General features: G+C 40.6%; 1 protein-coding gene across 1 annotated transcript in view; it reads left to right on the plus strand.

Annotated features, from left to right (window-relative positions):
- The first annotated feature begins 382 nt into the window (after positions 1 to 382).
- LOC103039012 (collagen alpha-1(XXV) chain) overlaps positions 383 to 16,402 on the plus strand; it is a 318,678-nt gene continuing 302,658 nt past the window's right edge. Inside the window, exons 1-2 of the mRNA XM_022678290.2 lie at positions 383 to 1,279; positions 3,205 to 3,274. Of these exons, the coding sequence (XP_022534011.2) occupies positions 977 to 1,279; positions 3,205 to 3,274 (373 nt within the window). The 5' untranslated portion in view covers positions 383 to 976. The remainder of the gene's footprint in view (positions 1,280 to 3,204; positions 3,275 to 16,402) is intronic.

Genomic DNA, 16,402 nt, shown 5'->3' on the forward strand with positions numbered 1-16,402 from the left:
AGAGGGAACTGGGAGTTAGAGGGTGAACTGGGAGTGAAAGAGTGAACAGAAGGGTGAACTGAGAGCACTCCAGCACCGGACTCTGGGGGGAAGTGCTCATGTGTGTGAAAGGAAAGTGAACAGTGGGGTGAACTGGGAGCAGGTCACTCCAGGACCGGACTCTGAGGGGGGGTGACTGTGTGTGAGAGAGAGAGTGAGCTGCTGGTTTGTGTGAGAGAGTCTGAGAGAGTGAGCTGCTGGTTGTGTGAAAGAGAGAGAGTGAGCTGCTGGTTGTGTGAGAGAGAGAGAGAGAGTGAGCTGCTGGTTGTGAGAGAGAGAGAGAGAGAGAGAGAGAGAGAGTGAGCTGCTGGTTGTGAGAGAGAGAGAGAGATTGAGAGAGAGAGAGAGCTGCTGGTTGTGAGAGAGTGTGAGAGAGTGAGCTGCTGAATATGTGTGAGAGAGTGTGAGAAAGTGAGCTGCTGGTTGTGTGAAAGAGAGAGAGTGAGCTGCTGGTTGTGAGAGAGTGAGCGGCTGGTTGTGAGAGAGTGTGAGCTGCTGAATATGTGTGAGAGAGTGTGAGAAAGTGAGCTGCTGGTTGAGTGAGAGAGGAGTGCTGCGCTCCTCAAATCAGAGAGGGAGGCGGTGCTGTTTGAACGGAGCGCGCGGAACGTGCTGCGCTCGCGCCTGTGTTTGGTTTCGCTGAAGTGCGCGCGGATCCAGTGCGGAGAGCGTGTGCGCGCGCCGCGTTTCAGCGTGTTCTAAGCGCCGCAAACTTCAGCTGCTCGCGCTGCGCAGACATCCTCTAACCCCCCCACGCTCCCCTCTCTCTCGCTCTCTCTCCCTCCCTCTATCAGACCCTCACTCTCTGTGTCTATCACTCACACACGCGGAGCGTTGACGTCACACCGTCCGTAGAGCGCGCGACGCTGTGGTGGTGCTGTGAGTAATACCGGACGGCGAGCGGCTGAGGCTCGCGCTCATTTCTCCGCGGACAGTTATGAAGGTACTCGGAATGAACGAGGCGCGCCAGTGCGCCGCTACCGCCATCATGGAGAGCAGCGGCTCGGGAGCGAACAAACCGCGGCGGCGGCACTGTCTGCGCGCGGCCGTCAACGGAGCTCCGTTCGTGTTCTCCGCCGTGTCCGTGGCTTTCTGCGTGCTGCTGGGTGTTCAGAACAACGACGTCCTCAACCGAGTGACGGAGCTGGAGAGCGCGCGTCTGTCTTGCCCGTCCTCAGCGCTGTCAAGCGAGCAGATCAACCTGGCCATTCAGGAGAGAGTGGACGAGCTACTGGCACAGGTGAGCGAGCTCTAACCGCTCAGCTCCATAGTTAAAGAAAATTAAAAGTCTTAATTTAACTTTAAAGTCTCAACTCCTGCTAAAAAATCAAGCTGAAAATCAGTTTTAGGTGCCAGATTGGTTCAGATGGTTTAATCAGATAGTTTAGCTATCAGTACAGGGCTTATGTTCATCTGATGAACTGATGAAGCTTCTGAAACCCCTTTGACCCTTAAAGTTTAACTTAAACCATCTACTCTTTTCTTGGTAGCTGGTGTAAGATGGTCTTTTGATAAGCTGCTATCTGATGGTCAACAGGAATTGAAAAAAGATCATTTAGACAAAAAAAAATAAAACATGGCACAGGCTGGTAAACTAGCTAGTTAACCAGTTTTTGACAAGTTAAGTTAAATTAATGTTGCATTTGATTTTGGGCATGTTTGGCCATGCTTGGTCATTGTTGGTTATGCTTGCTCATGCTGGTCGACCAGTCTGGTCGTGCTTTGTTATGCTGGTCATGCCGGATAATCAGTATAGTCTTGGTCATGCTGGTTCTCTAGCAAATGAAACCATACCAAATAACATTAAATCAGATTTATTTTGTCAAATCACATTAACACAGATGCACAGGTGAGTACATAGTCCCTTATTTAGTAATACAACAATACAGCATAAAAACATAGATAGTACACAAAACTTTATCACCACACTAATATAATATTACTCTACAGTTAGTAATAACTGCACAATAACTGTATATATTTGGATTTATTTTCTGCTGTCTGTTGTACTGCTTGTCCATGCACTTTGTGTCTTGCCTTGCACTATGTCTGTCTTGCACTATTGTCCTTCTGCACCAGAGATCTAGCCTAACAGTGTTTCAATGTACTGTTCAATACAGTATCAGTTTAATGACAATAATGTTTAATTTAATTGATGTATTAAAATATTAAAAATAAAATCTATACAGCTCTGGAAAAAAAATAAGAGACCACTTCAGTTTCTGAATCAGTTTCTCTGATTTTGCTATTTATTGGTAAATGTTTAAATAAAATGAACATTATTGTTTTATTTATTTACAAAAATATTGTCATTTAGAGCATTTAGAAAATGTCAGAAAGTCTGAAATAAAAAAAAAGATGCAGAGCTTTCAGACCTCAAATAATGCAAAGAAAAGTTCATATTCAATATGAATATATAAAATCAATATTTGGTGGAGTTTTCATGCATCCACCAGTCTTACACACTGCTTTTGGATAACTTTATGCCACTCCTGGTGCAAAAATTCAAGCAGTTCAGCTTGGTTTGATGGCTTTTGATCATCCATCTTTCTCTTGATTATGTTCCAGAGGTTTGTAATCTGGTAAAATCAAAGAAACTTAAACTATGTTTAAGTGGTCTCTTATTTTTTTTCCAGAGCTGTATATAATATACAGATGTTTTACATCAGTGTTTGGATAACAGCCATACAGCTCTCCGGCATTGGATATGTTTTATCTAATAACCATGTCTTTTACACTTAAAGGGATCAGCTTAGACCACCTGAACTAACTATCTTAGCAGTATAGGATATTTTTTCACCTGCTGACCAGATTTTCAACACCTTTTGACTCTTAAAGATAAGCATGGACCTGATCTGAAACCAGCTACCAGCAAAAAAAGCTGGTCTTGAATAGTGGGATACAATGTATGTTTGTATTTGAGTAGATTGATTCATAGACTAATTAAACCAGATCAAAATCAATCTCAAATGAAAACATATCTTATATTGGTCAAGAGCTGAGGTAAGCTGGCTCACCTGGTCAGCCAAGCTCGACCAGATTCAGCTGGTCAGGCTTTTTTGTTGTTGTTGTTTTTTGTCAGCACTGTAAAATATGAGAACCTTTTAGTCAGATATTTTGCTTACAGTTATGCATATCTGCTTTCTCTTCTGCTTGGTTTGGTAGCGCTCCTACGAACAGCTTGCCCGGATAAGGACAGCCCGCCAGACTTCACCTGAATGCAACTGCCCACCAGGTAGGCTCGCTAACGTACCTTCCTCATTAGCTTCAAAGCAAACCACACAACACAGCGGTGAGCACAGCACTAATGAACTCTTACAGTGCTCTTTAGCGTCCAGCTGGATTTAACAGAACACTGTGAGGTGTTAATTCAGCTCTGGGGTGTTGGTGTGTGTGTGTGTGGAAAACTTACTGTTGATGTGGAGAGGTGTGAGAGACGCCTGTAAGGCTGGCTGCAGGAGGTTAGTGAGTGTGTGTGTGTTGAATATGTGTGTGTGTGTGTGTTATAGCTAGCTTATCTGACCATTGCTTTTAAGCTGGTCTCTGTGAGCACACATTGGAGAACATTGGAGAATGGGAGCTGTCTTGAGTTTCAGAGCTATGAAATACAGTCCAGGGTCCAGGCTTTTGAGACAGTGACACATGATGCTGCTTTGGCTGTTTCATATGCTGTGTGTGTGTGTGTGTGTGTATGACCCTGCCTGGCGTTCAGCCTGAAGCCGCTAACAGAACAGGCTGGGCTAGTGTGGTCCTCAGGTTATCTTCTCCCAGAGGTCGAGAGGGACACAGAGGCCAGGCCAGTGCTTTTGGAAACTGGCGTGCGGTAGTTATTCGTGTTATGTCGTTAATGAGATGGACAGTCATGTGTGGATAAGCGAGGTGGATTTTGAAGGATGCAGACAGGTGAATGCTCGGCACTACAAACAAAGCGAGGGTCGTTTACAGGCTGCTATACATAGACTCGCAGAAGTTTTGTGAGGGGTGTACCATCAATCACAGTGTCAGAGGAGTTTCAGTTATAGTCTTGTGTGTGTTCTGTGAGTGTGAATGTTCTTGTAATTCATCAGCAGGCTATCAAAACTAGCCACTGAATCAGTGGAAGTCCGGGGGCGGGAATAAGCGAGGGCTGGGGTCCAGCAAAGTTTGCTGAGCTCCCTGCTCTGGCACAACAGCTAAACCTGGTAATTACTTGCTGAGCTGAATCAGGTGCATTTAAGCAGGAAAATCACCAAACTGCAGGAAATCAGCCATAGAGGACTGGATTTTCCCACCCTGCTTTAAATGATGGAAACACTGTGGGCTGGATTCCCAGATCCAGATTAAGTCTAAAACAAGATTAAAAGCATATTTTTTGCTGGTGCAAAAATGGAACTGCAATGTAATCCAAGACTAATCCAAGACTAGGCTTAAAACATTTCTGACTCAGTTTGACCAAATATGTAAAAAAACCCTGTTCCAGTTACTTTACAGTTCACCTACTTTATACATTGCACCCAATACTGAGCCCCCCTCAGCACTGGCCTGTGGAGCAGTGGGATTATGTTCTCTGAAGTGATGGAGCTTCTTCAGATACCTCTTATATGACCTATCATATGGTTTTTGCAATCCAAAACTTTCAGTTCATACAGTACCTGACCTCACTGATGCTCTTAAGACTGAATGCAATCAAATCCTTACAGCAAGTCCTCAAGCGCTTTGTGGACAGCGTCCTGTGATCACTGACAAACCATATCACAAAAAGTATACACGTCTTTTTTGTATAAAATATTTTACCAAGGCCACATTCAGGTAACCTAGCACAGATGCAGCGCTTACAAGCCAAACAGCGCAGCTACAAACAGCAGCAGCAATGGAGCTATTTTAACTCGCAGAGTGTTTATAACCAAACAGACTGTAATTTTTCATCCTCTTTAACTCAAATTATTTTGATAAACAGTGATAATGGAACTGTGGTATAATCACAATAATACACTCGAGGTTCGTGCTATAATGTGTAAAATTGGCACCGCAGCACAGCAGTGCCAATATTAAACATTATAGCAACATTATAGCAAGTAGTAACAGTTTGGTAACTAGTTGTAGGAGGGTCTAATAATAAAGTAGATACATGTTTAAAGGTGTTTAAAAACTCTAGCAGCGCTGCTGTGTCTGATCCACTCTAAACAGTGCATGAGCATTGCAGAACAGAGTGATGGGAGAATAATGATAAAAATATGCAGAGAAAACGTAAGACTACAGTCTGTTACAGTCTGTAAATATAGAACTACAAAGTGCTCCAATATGATTGGTGGATCTGACAAAATGGACAATAGAATTAAAACAAGGGTGTGGTTTTAACAAAGTGACTGTTTAGTGCGGTGCATGTTGGTTTGCACTACTACAGTTATATTTTTACACATGCAGTATTACTGCATATTCAGTCACATTTTGTTCATGTTCTTTCAGTTCCTCATGAAAGATTTCCACAGTGCATTGCACACTTTGTGGGATACCTACTGGCAAACCGTCGTGACCACAGGCAGCCTACTGAAATGAAATGAATGTCTCAGTGCTCCTACATGGAAGATACTTACTTCTACCAGCAGATGGAAACACACATACTTGAAAAGGAGGCTCAAATACGAGTGAATGGTTAGCAGGATGGAATAGCAGGGGATGCTGAGTTTCATCACAAAGTGGTAAATGAAACCATATTACAAAAAGTATACAAGTCTTTTTTTTGTGTAAAATATTTTACCAAGGCCAAGTGGCAGTTTCAAAACCACTAAGATCACCAATAAGCTCAATCAATGTGGGAAAACTGGCACCAGTTCGCTAATGCCTTGATCCATCCCTCTATACTCTTTTGATTCGATCCTATTATGCAAGGAGATTTTACAGAACACACAGGGAGCACAGAGTGCTGTGCAGTAGTTTAGCGTAATCCCCTGTTTAAAACAATCAGTCAAGATGGATTGGTAGTGTTGAAAATGTGGCAGCGTAAACAATGGGGCATGATCAATAGTGTGTCTCTCATCTGTTACATCTGTTGAGTGGAAACTGGGCTTTGGCTAGCAGGCACTGCTGAGAGTTAAAATTATAAAGAGCTGCACCATTATGACGGCCTCTGTTTTAAATCTCCATCATATGTGCTTCATTAATTTTTTCGTCGGCCGGGTGTCTGTTTCTCACAAAAATAAAACAATGAAAACATTTCACACCAAATGGAGCATGTCAGCACAAAACCAGCTTGTCCCTCTGAACTTCCTTGGCAGTCTGGCAATAGCATATGGCGCGAGGACAAGAGCAGTGCTAGAAAATTTGGTGGCAGTACCTATTGTTTTGTGTGTGCTTGTGAATAATGGGTAACACTTTACAATAAGGCTCACGAATAGCAGCACTTGCAACAGTAATTAAGATTGTTAAATGGTTAAGTAATGTTTTAACTAATTATTAATTAAACCACAGTTAGTTCCAACCCTGCAGTGTAATTGGCTGGGAGGTGTTCTATGAGTGCCATTATTAGCCATATATTAGTAATGCACTGTAACCAAAGCTCTCCATGTGTTACTCTGCCACATTCAGGTAACCAAGCAAAGTTGCAGCACTTACAAGCCAAACAGGGCAGCTACAAAGAGCAGCAGCAATGGAGCTATTTTAACTCGTGGGAGTGTTTATAACCAAACACACTGTATTTTCTCATCCTCTTTAACTCAAATTCTTTTGATAAACAGTGATAATGGAACTGTGGTATAATCACAATAATACACTCGAGGTTCGTGCTATAATGTGTAATATTGGCACTACGGCACAAGGCCGCAACCTCAGCACAGCAGTGCCAATATTAAACATGCTGCCTGCCATCAGCAGCCAGAGTCAGAGAGAGTGCAATGGGCCATGCTGTCTCTGAGTGGGGGTAGATGGTGCTTTTTCCCCATATCACTAGAAGATGTGAGCTGATGTATCGGAGCTGGGTCACTGTGCTTTTGTCCGAGTGTGCTGGCTACTCTGTAATACTACATTCATAGCAGCATTCATAGAGGTGGTGGTCAACTTCACATGTATATCTTAGGAGACATGATCGAAGATAGTAATCGGGGAGTCCAGCTGAGTGGGTGGGGAAATGGGGTAAGTAAGATAAAATAAACTATTTTTTTAATCATTAATAATGTCTAAATTAGTGTCAGTTAATAAGTAGTTAAGACATTCTGTCTGTAAGTACTGTTAATTAATGTACCCCTGTTGTAAAGTGTTACCGAATAATATACCTTTTTAGGGATGCAAAAATGGCTAAAACAGCACTTTGAGTGCTTAGTTGAGTATGTGAAAAGACTAAATAACATACACCAAAAATGACCTTTTATTTATGCAAATGCCAAAAAAATTGCAAAATTAACCAAAAATCTGTGTTTAAGTTGTTTTTTTTGTAAAGACAATTGTTGTGTATACAGTAACAACAAACATATTAACCTGATTATTTACCATATTTTTCGTACTATAAGGCGCACCTGAAATTCTTTAATTTTCCCAAAAATAGCCAGTGCGCCTTATGTATGAATTCTACCAGTCAGGTTGTAAGAAGCATTAAAGCCAGTAAAGCAGAAGTGCAGCATTATACAGGAATTCCAGTGAAGTTTCTCCAGCACTGGGGCAGGAGTAGCATTAGCATTAGCTGCTAACCACTATTTTCCCGTTCAGAGATGAGTATTATCGGCCTGTACCCTGTTGCTAATTTTGGAGCATTGTTGTCAGGATCTGATTGCACTCAGCAATGAAAGCATTAGTAAGGTCAGGATGTTGGTTGATCACCACCCCTTTAGGTCTAGGTATCACACAAAAACTCACATCTTGATATGTGTAAGAGAATTGGCGATATATGGTACAATATAATAAAACCTAAAGTGTAATATATCAGCATTATTAACATATCAATCATCCACAATGTACTGGATAGAGCAAACACACACATGGAGAGTGAACAGTGTGCTGGGAGCTGTGGGCAGAGGTTTTAAGAGTCATGTGGTTAGTTAATGTGAAGTTTTAACCATTGAACCACTTGCATAATCAACTCCTCTTTAAAACATTTACTTTTAGAAGAAGCAATAAATGTGCAGGGCTCTCAATACTTTTGTCTCTATAGTTTATTATAGTGATTTTCCATAATGCACAAATCCATTAATTCAGCATTTTCTTCTCTGCCTATAAATATGACAAATTATCTGATACCAGCACTATTAAGGCAGTCATGTACACAAAAAAGTTGAGAAAACTCAAAATTTCAATGCAACTAACTGCATTTTAACTGAGTTTTGAGGCCAGCTCAACCTTTTAAGTAAAAAAAAAACAATAACATTTAAGCCAACTAAGTTAAACATGTTTTACCTTATCTTATTATTTATTCTCATTTATTTATTCTTAACTTTTATTTTTTGTTTTAGTTTAGTGAATCACTTTAAAGGAGAACTCTGGTGTAAAATGGACTTTTGCTGTAGTAAAACATGATAAAAGTACTTACCTTTGATGAATAACTCTGTTCTCCCACAACGTTCCGAGATCCAGAAACTTTAACAGTTTGTCCAAATATCCCTCAGACTGGGTGACACTTTTCCACCATTATCCAGAGTCAAAGTAGCTCCACACCTCCTTGCTAGAATCTGGAGAGCCCTGACATTTAAAACGAGGCATTAATAACTTAAAAAAGTGTCACCCAGTCTGGACAAACTGTTACATTTTCTGGATCTCTGGATCTGGGACGGTAAGTACTTTTTATCATGTTTTACTACAGCAAAAATCCATTTTACACCGGAGTTCTTCTTTAAAGTGCTTCACCAAGCTTAAATTTAAGCTTAAATCTCTCAAGATAAATAAAATAAAACGAAATGTAAAAGTGTTTTAAGGGATTCAAACTGAACATCTTATTAGCTCAATATCTTATGGATTCTCCTCTATAACCTAAGATCAATTTTATAAAGTTTGTTGCACCTTTATTCCCCTAAATGACAAAGAATTTCTTAGTGCTGGTTAGAGTGGGTAGAATCTGTGGTTTGATGTGGATTATGTCTGTAGTTCACTTGAATTATTTACCTATTACCTTCACAACACCAGAATCACATCAATATTGGCCTTGATATCGATATTGTATCAGATCGGTCCCATCCCGTCTCTTATCATTGAGGAAGAACAAGGACATAAGCAAACAGATCACATCAATCCTGAGATTAAGTTATTTTATAGCTTTTTATTGGTTATTCATTAAGGAAGGACAGATCTCAGTAATCCAGATCAAGTTTTGTAGCTTGACAGGAAGCAGGACAGCGATGAGAGCATATATAAGGCTACAAGGCCAGCCCAAATTTTTCTAACCACTCTCCAACCATGTCTGCAGCTTTGTCTATCTGCTTCTCTGTACCTTCTACACTTATGATCCGGAATACGCTTTTTGGTGTTTTGATGGTTATCTTTGCTCCAGATTCCTCTGTCAAGAGCTTCAGGTTCCAGGCATCGTACAAACTGGGAGCAGCTCTCTCCTGGACACTTCAACTCTGGAAGCCTTCTGAAAAAGGGCTTCTCAGAGAGAAGGCTGGTAAGTTCCAAAGGTTTTGGCTCTGGGAGCTATAGAGCGGACACGGCTATACCTTCAGCATCAGCTTCATTTGTAAAGGATGTTAAATCCTGAAGTTCCTGTTTCTTGTCACAGTCCTCAGATGACTGGAGGATGTCTTCTTTCTCCTGGAGCTGGAGTCCCTCTGAGGTCTTAGAGAGAGATGCTGTGGATGAGATGGCATCTGAATTAATCTCAAACTCAATCACAGCAGCACTCTCTTCATCAGTACAAGAGGAAGACGGGTCTTCGTCCACTTTGAGCTCTGGGAGCTAAAGAGCGGACAAGGCTATACCTTCAGCATCAGCTTCCTCTGTAAAGGATGTTAAATCCTGAAGTTCCTGTTTCTTGTCACAGTCCTCAGATGACTGGAGGATGTCTTCTTCCTCCTGATGTCTTCTTCCTCCTTATAGAGATGGTACGATCGATCAACAACGTATTGGTACTGGACAATTTTCCGATATTTCTGATATTCCTCTGATTTAGGAGTTTAGGGTTAAGCAGTGCTGTGTGTGGATGACCAGTAAAACGGCTCGCTTACAGAAAGCTACAGTTCCTCATCCAACCACTAATATTTCTGATCATTTTTATAACTCTTAATGCATTATAACTTGCTATTAGTATCTTTACAGAGTCTAATAGATACACCATTCATTGAAAGTGTTACTAATTTATCTATTAAAATGAATTGTTCTCTGCAGTATGATCAGACATTCTGCGTCTGATTAGATCAAATGTTTTATCAAAGTTAAATATTTCAAATTTGAATTAAGCAGGGAGATTCTGTGTGGAAACAAAATCAAACCCTATCAAACCTGTATTTGTTTCTGGCCACTCATTAGCACAAATCTAGAGAGCACCTGTCTCTTAAAAGCTTCTGAATTATGCTTATAATGATAAAAGTAAAATATTTGGAGGTCTATGGAATGAGCTTAAACTTCTTTTCCTACATGTTTTACATGCGAATGTCCAATAAACGCAAATGTAACATTCACAAGCTAAGGCTTTTGATATAGAAGGCAGAGGAAGTATGAGGAAGGCAAAAAAAAGGAATTAGAGCTAGAAAAAGACTGAGGTACACACTCTCCTGTACAGCTGTGCTTCTGTATGTGTTCCTTCCTGAGAGAACAAACCACTCACATCAGGATCTGTTATCACTTTCAGCGCTGTGTGTTTGTCACCAGCTCGTGCACGCTCCAAATAAGGGTGCCTCTCCACATGCTCTTAATTGTTTCCACGTTTGTGGTGTTTACACCGCTCTGTTCGTATTTCTTGTTCTCCACCCTCCGATCAGCATTCCGAACGGGGGCCTGTTGTTTAATTGGACCTTTAATAAAAACTGTAGTCAGCCACAGGCAGCGCTTTATACTGGTACTCCACCTCTCTCTCTTTCTCTCTATTTCTTTCTCTCTGTAACGCTTCAGAAACCTTGGCAGCTAACTGCAGGCCAGATACGCTGGGGGAAAAGGACGAAAAGAATCAAGATGCTGAAAATGGGGTACATACTGTAGTGGAATTTCCCGCTATTCGTGTGGTTTTTCCGGAAAGAGGGTGGTAGGCCTTGACAGTCAGGGATGTCCTCCGGCAACAGAAGCTTTCACATATTTGTAGCCTTTTGGTATTGGCTTAACTTTGTCCAACCTTTGATCAGCACATTTTCAGCCTTAGCTCATTTACTGACAAATAGCAAATTATCATTCACAGCTCGCAAAATAGCCATCATTTTGCCATTGTTTGTTTTCCCTTTATGGTGCATAAAACTGCTGAAGTTAAAACGAGTTTCATCCTAAAATATCTCCATACATCTGAATTGCTCTACATTGGTTATAAGTATAAGTTGGTCTCAATTGTTTGTATTGTAAGATTGGTCATGATTGAATGTATTGTACAGTTGGTCGTGAATGATTGTATTGTAAGATTGGTCGTGATTGGTTGTATTGTAAGATTGGTTGTGATTGGTTGTATTGTAAGGTTGGTTGTGATTGGTTGTATTGAAAGATTGGTCGTGATTGATCGTGCTTCCCCGGACACATGTGAAGCCAGTCACCGCTTCTTTTTGAGTAGCTTCACAGCACACTCAGAGGATAGTGCAGGGACTCAGTTCTGATACATCAGCTCACAGACACCCTGTGCTGCAGACATCACCATTTAGTGATGTGGTGAGAGAGCGCCATCTACCCACCCAGAGAGAGATTTGATCAGCACATTTTCAGCCATAGCTCATTTTCTCTTGCCTACAGCCACTGAAACCACACAGCCTCCTGACGAATAGCAAAGTATCATTCACAGCTTGCAAAATAGCCATCATTTTTTCCTGGTTTGTTTTCCCTCAGCGGGGATGGTGCATGAAGCTACTGAAAGTCAAAACCCTAATGTCAAACTCAAGAAGATGATCATTTACTTTCAATTCCCCGAGATGGAATTGGATTGCAGAGTTTCATCCTAAAATATCCCTCTCCACTGCCTCAACCGGCCAAACCCCGTCAATCTAACAGTCACATGTTCCCTCCAGACCGCTCCAAACGATTAGACAGGTAATTAATAAGAAGCGTGTGGGCTTGAGCCCGCTGTGTGTGTTTTCTCCCAGTGAGGCAGTCGTGGAATTACTGAGTGCTAGGTAAAGCTACACAGACATCCATCCAGAGGCTGGAGCCAGCTGCTACTGGTTAGCCGCCAGCCAACCGGCGTACGACAGAGGAGGAAGGATGCCTTCTAGTGCGTGTGAGCGAGTGAAAAAGAGCGAGCGAGGTAAATGAACGCATGTCAGTTACAGTGCGGAGGCCTCTGATCAAAAGAACCCAACACTGTGTTTTCTTCTACAGCCTGCTGCTTTAGAGCCAATGGAGCAGTAAACAGATTACACATTGGTTGTATTATTAGTCTAAATTAGTCAAGATTGGCCTTGACTGGCTGTATTGTAAGGTTGGTCTAGACTTGGTCACATTGTAAGACTGGTTGATTATGTTGTAAAACTGGTCTAGTTTGGTTATATTGTAAGGTTGGTATAGGTTTGTTATATGATACAAATGGTCTAGATTGTTTATACTATAAGACTGGTCTTAAATGGTGCTATTGTCCACTGGTCTAAATTAGTTGTATTGTAAGAGTGGTATAGGTAGGGAGTATTATAAGATTGGTCTACACTGGTCATATAGTAAGACTGGTTTAGATTGTCTATTTTGTGAGATTGGCCTTATTGGTCATACCCTAAGTGTGTTCTAGACTGGTCATGTTATAAGATTGGTCTATATATGTTGTGTGGTAAGATGGGTCTAGATTGTTTGTGTTGTAAGAATAGTCCGGATTGGTTGTATTGTAAGATTGGTCCAGATTGGTTTGTATTGTAAGATTGGTCCAGATTGGTTGTGTTGTAAGATTGGTCCAGATTGGTTTGTGTTGTAAGATTGGTCCAGATTGGTTGTGTTCAAGATTGGTCCAGATTGGTTGTGTTGTAAGATTAATCAAGATCAGTTGTGTTGTAAGATTGATTCAGATTGGTTGTATTGTAAGATTAGTCCAGATTGGTTGTATTATAGGCTCAGGCTTTATAACAGGCTATATTTCTGCTATTATTTCTTTAAAGAGCTAATTTGCTATTGCACTAGGTCTTACCAGAACCTAGAATCATAGAATGCTAGCTGTCATGTATTTCTGCAGCTCCTGTTGCTCCAGATGCTGTGGATGCATAACGTGACTGACAGGCAAGTAGATACGCCTCCTTGTCTAGATTTGTTTGTTGGTGGTCCCCATCATTTAGGTTTTGTTTTCCAGTGTATTCACCCTGGGGCAGCCACACAAGCCAGACTTTTCCTCTGAGCATTAATTGTATTGACAGCTGCCAGGAAGGAGCAGAGGTTGCCAAATATTACAAAAAGTGTTCTGACATAAAAATCACTAACCTCACCTTGAAGTCTGACCACATTTGACTGTAAAATAGTGCAGGATTAGCATATAATGCAGAAAATATGACGCTGCATCCTACCCCTAAGAAAAGCAGATTTCTGTCATGCTTGAGGTGATAGACCACATCAGCATAGTGCCACAAAGAAACACTACATAAAGGACTTGCCCTCCTTTACCCCATACATTAGTGTGTCCTTTCCCTAAGGGTAATGGGAGTGAAACGGAAAGAGATGGAAGGATAGCATGACACAACAAATGTCACGATGAGACACAAAGTCAGCCTGAGGACTGAACTCAATAAACGACATTCGAGCGAATGTGAGAGAGAAAGAGAGAGAGAGAGAGAGAGAGAGAGAGAGCAGTAGACGCTACAGAAAGCCAGTCTATCTTAACTATCAGGCCGGCTGTTTGTCGCTCCGCTGCTCGAATTTTGGCTGCATTCCCTGGATAGTAGGCAGTAAGAATCTGAGGGAACAGGGGGGGAGAGATCTCACCCTCGTTGCTTTACCACAGACGATGCTTCCAGGCACATGCAGTGGTTCTTACAGCCACAACACATGTGGCTGCTCCCCAGCTCAGTCAAAGAATGGCCCACCAGTTTTAAATGTCACAGTGCCACTGAAAGGTTGCCGTTTGAACTTGCGGTGGAAAAGCTATACGGTTGTAAGGTTTTAATACTGTCTGACTGGTTAATTGACAGCTGTTGCAGTGCAAGGCCCATCTCTGATTTATTGGATATGGCAGTTATAAAATGAGGCTGGGGTTGTTGGCTGTTTTAACTAATGTTGGACTGATGGTGGAAGTTGTCTTGCCATTCAAATTAAAAGCATACACTGACGTGAAAGAAATCATGGGACATAAACTTGTAGCAAGAACACTGTGCTGACCTGCGGGAGATGCATGTGGGGCCTTCTGTGTTGAATGAAGATGTGATTTCTACCAGATTTCTGTCGTTGTTGGGTGTATCCACAGACTGTTGATACCTAGATAAGCAATCTACAACTGTAGATTATTTGGAGAAAATTCACACTTCTCAATTTCACATATAGTTAGTTGTTAGTATGCTCCATTTTGCTAAGTGATGCCAAGTAATCGTGGAGCTTTTCTATTGGTTCATTCATAAGTAAAATTTAATACCCTCTCAAATCATTATTATTAATATTTGGGCTAACAAGTTTGACTAAGAATGTGAGAAGTAATTTTACCGTAAGTCGATAAATGACGTTAAACATCATAGTAGCTTTGGTCCTCTCCCTGTGTGGCCTTACATCAATGACTCGACTGCTTCTTCACCCACATATCCAGGACCATGATGTGGCCTGTGAAAGACCTCTCTGTATTCCAGCAGATGCAAAAGTGTCCCTCCTTCTAGCCCCCACTAGCTGTAATTCCAAGGAGCTTCCTTAGTGTTGCTCATTCCCACAAGAGGTCATCTTCATGTTGTAGAGCGAGCAGCAGTAGTGTCAGTCGGTGGGTGCTAGCTTCTGAGACATTACACAAAGGAGACCCTTGACCCCACAGGGCACATCTGTGGGGAAAGTCCAGACATGAAACTACAATGATCTGGTCACATCTAATATGAAGCTCTTTTGACGCTGAGCTTTAAGGACTTCACGTGACCCTTGTGATTTATGCAATCCTAATTTTGGTTCAAAGCCAGCTTAGTGAAAACAGGAGATGTGTTGTTGATGTCACTTTGCCGTGTGACGTTTGACGGTTGAACTAAAAGGTTTGACTAGTCCCATTCATGTTTACTGTGATCTAGATTTAAAAGAACTATATATATATATATATATATATACATATATATATATATATATATATATATATATATATATATATATATATATATAAATCACATTTTGCTGCTACATTGTATCTGAACAAGAGCAACTTTGCTGAAGAATAAAAATCTTCTAATCTTTTAATGGAAGTCAGTGGCATCTTTTCCATTGCAGGGGTGTTTTTCAACATGTGGGGTAACTGTTCTGCTTAGTGCTGTGCGATATGACGATAAATATTGTGGGGACGATAGAAAAGTGTCTATCGTGTTACTTACCTTCTATCGTCCCTATCGTTTCTACAGTCATTGTATCAATTATTCATGCAAATATATAAAGTAGGCTACAATGAAATGTACTGCCGTGGTCACTTTGCATAAACTCTGTTTATATAAGTGATAATAAAGTAATCTTCGCAAAAAAAAAGCTTCATAATGTGGTTTTGCGATGTGATGCTGCTTTACGTTATTTGACGGACACTTTAAAAAAATGTTAATTGAGTTTATTTTGATAACTCAATTTAAATACCTGTATAGTTTTGAAAAAATTAGCTACTGCATCTACCTCATCTGTTTTCATTTGATACATATATATTGCTGCACTAAATAAAAAAAGTAATTCTCAGTTGTGAAAGTTTGCTTTTATTTCATTTTGAAATAAAGTTGAAAAAAAGTAAGCAATGATATTATTTTGTTATATTTTTCGAAAAATAACTGAAAACATACTCAAATGTGGTATATTATGATATATATCGTTATCGTGATATAAAAAATTCCATATTGTAATATATGATTTTTCCCATATCGCCCAGCACTAGTTCTGCTACTGTTCTACTCTTTTATCGTAATGTGATAAAACTGCACATTTGATTACACACAGTATAATTAGTGCTGTCTAATCGGATGAAGTGCAGCACTTGAATGGAAATCATTGAATTTAAATAACTATAGTGTTTAGTTAGTATTTATTAAGAATGTAATGTGTTTGAAAATATATTGATAAAAGTTGTTTATTGTGAATATTTAGTTAAATATTGTGATACAATATTTTTACCACATTACCCAGTCCTTTCTCTTGTGGATTTTCAACATAAATACAG

Source organism: Astyanax mexicanus, chromosome 8, assembly GCF_023375975.1.
Source record: "Astyanax mexicanus isolate ESR-SI-001 chromosome 8, AstMex3_surface, whole genome shotgun sequence".
Classification (NCBI taxonomy): domain Eukaryota; kingdom Metazoa; phylum Chordata; class Actinopteri; order Characiformes; family Acestrorhamphidae; genus Astyanax; species Astyanax mexicanus.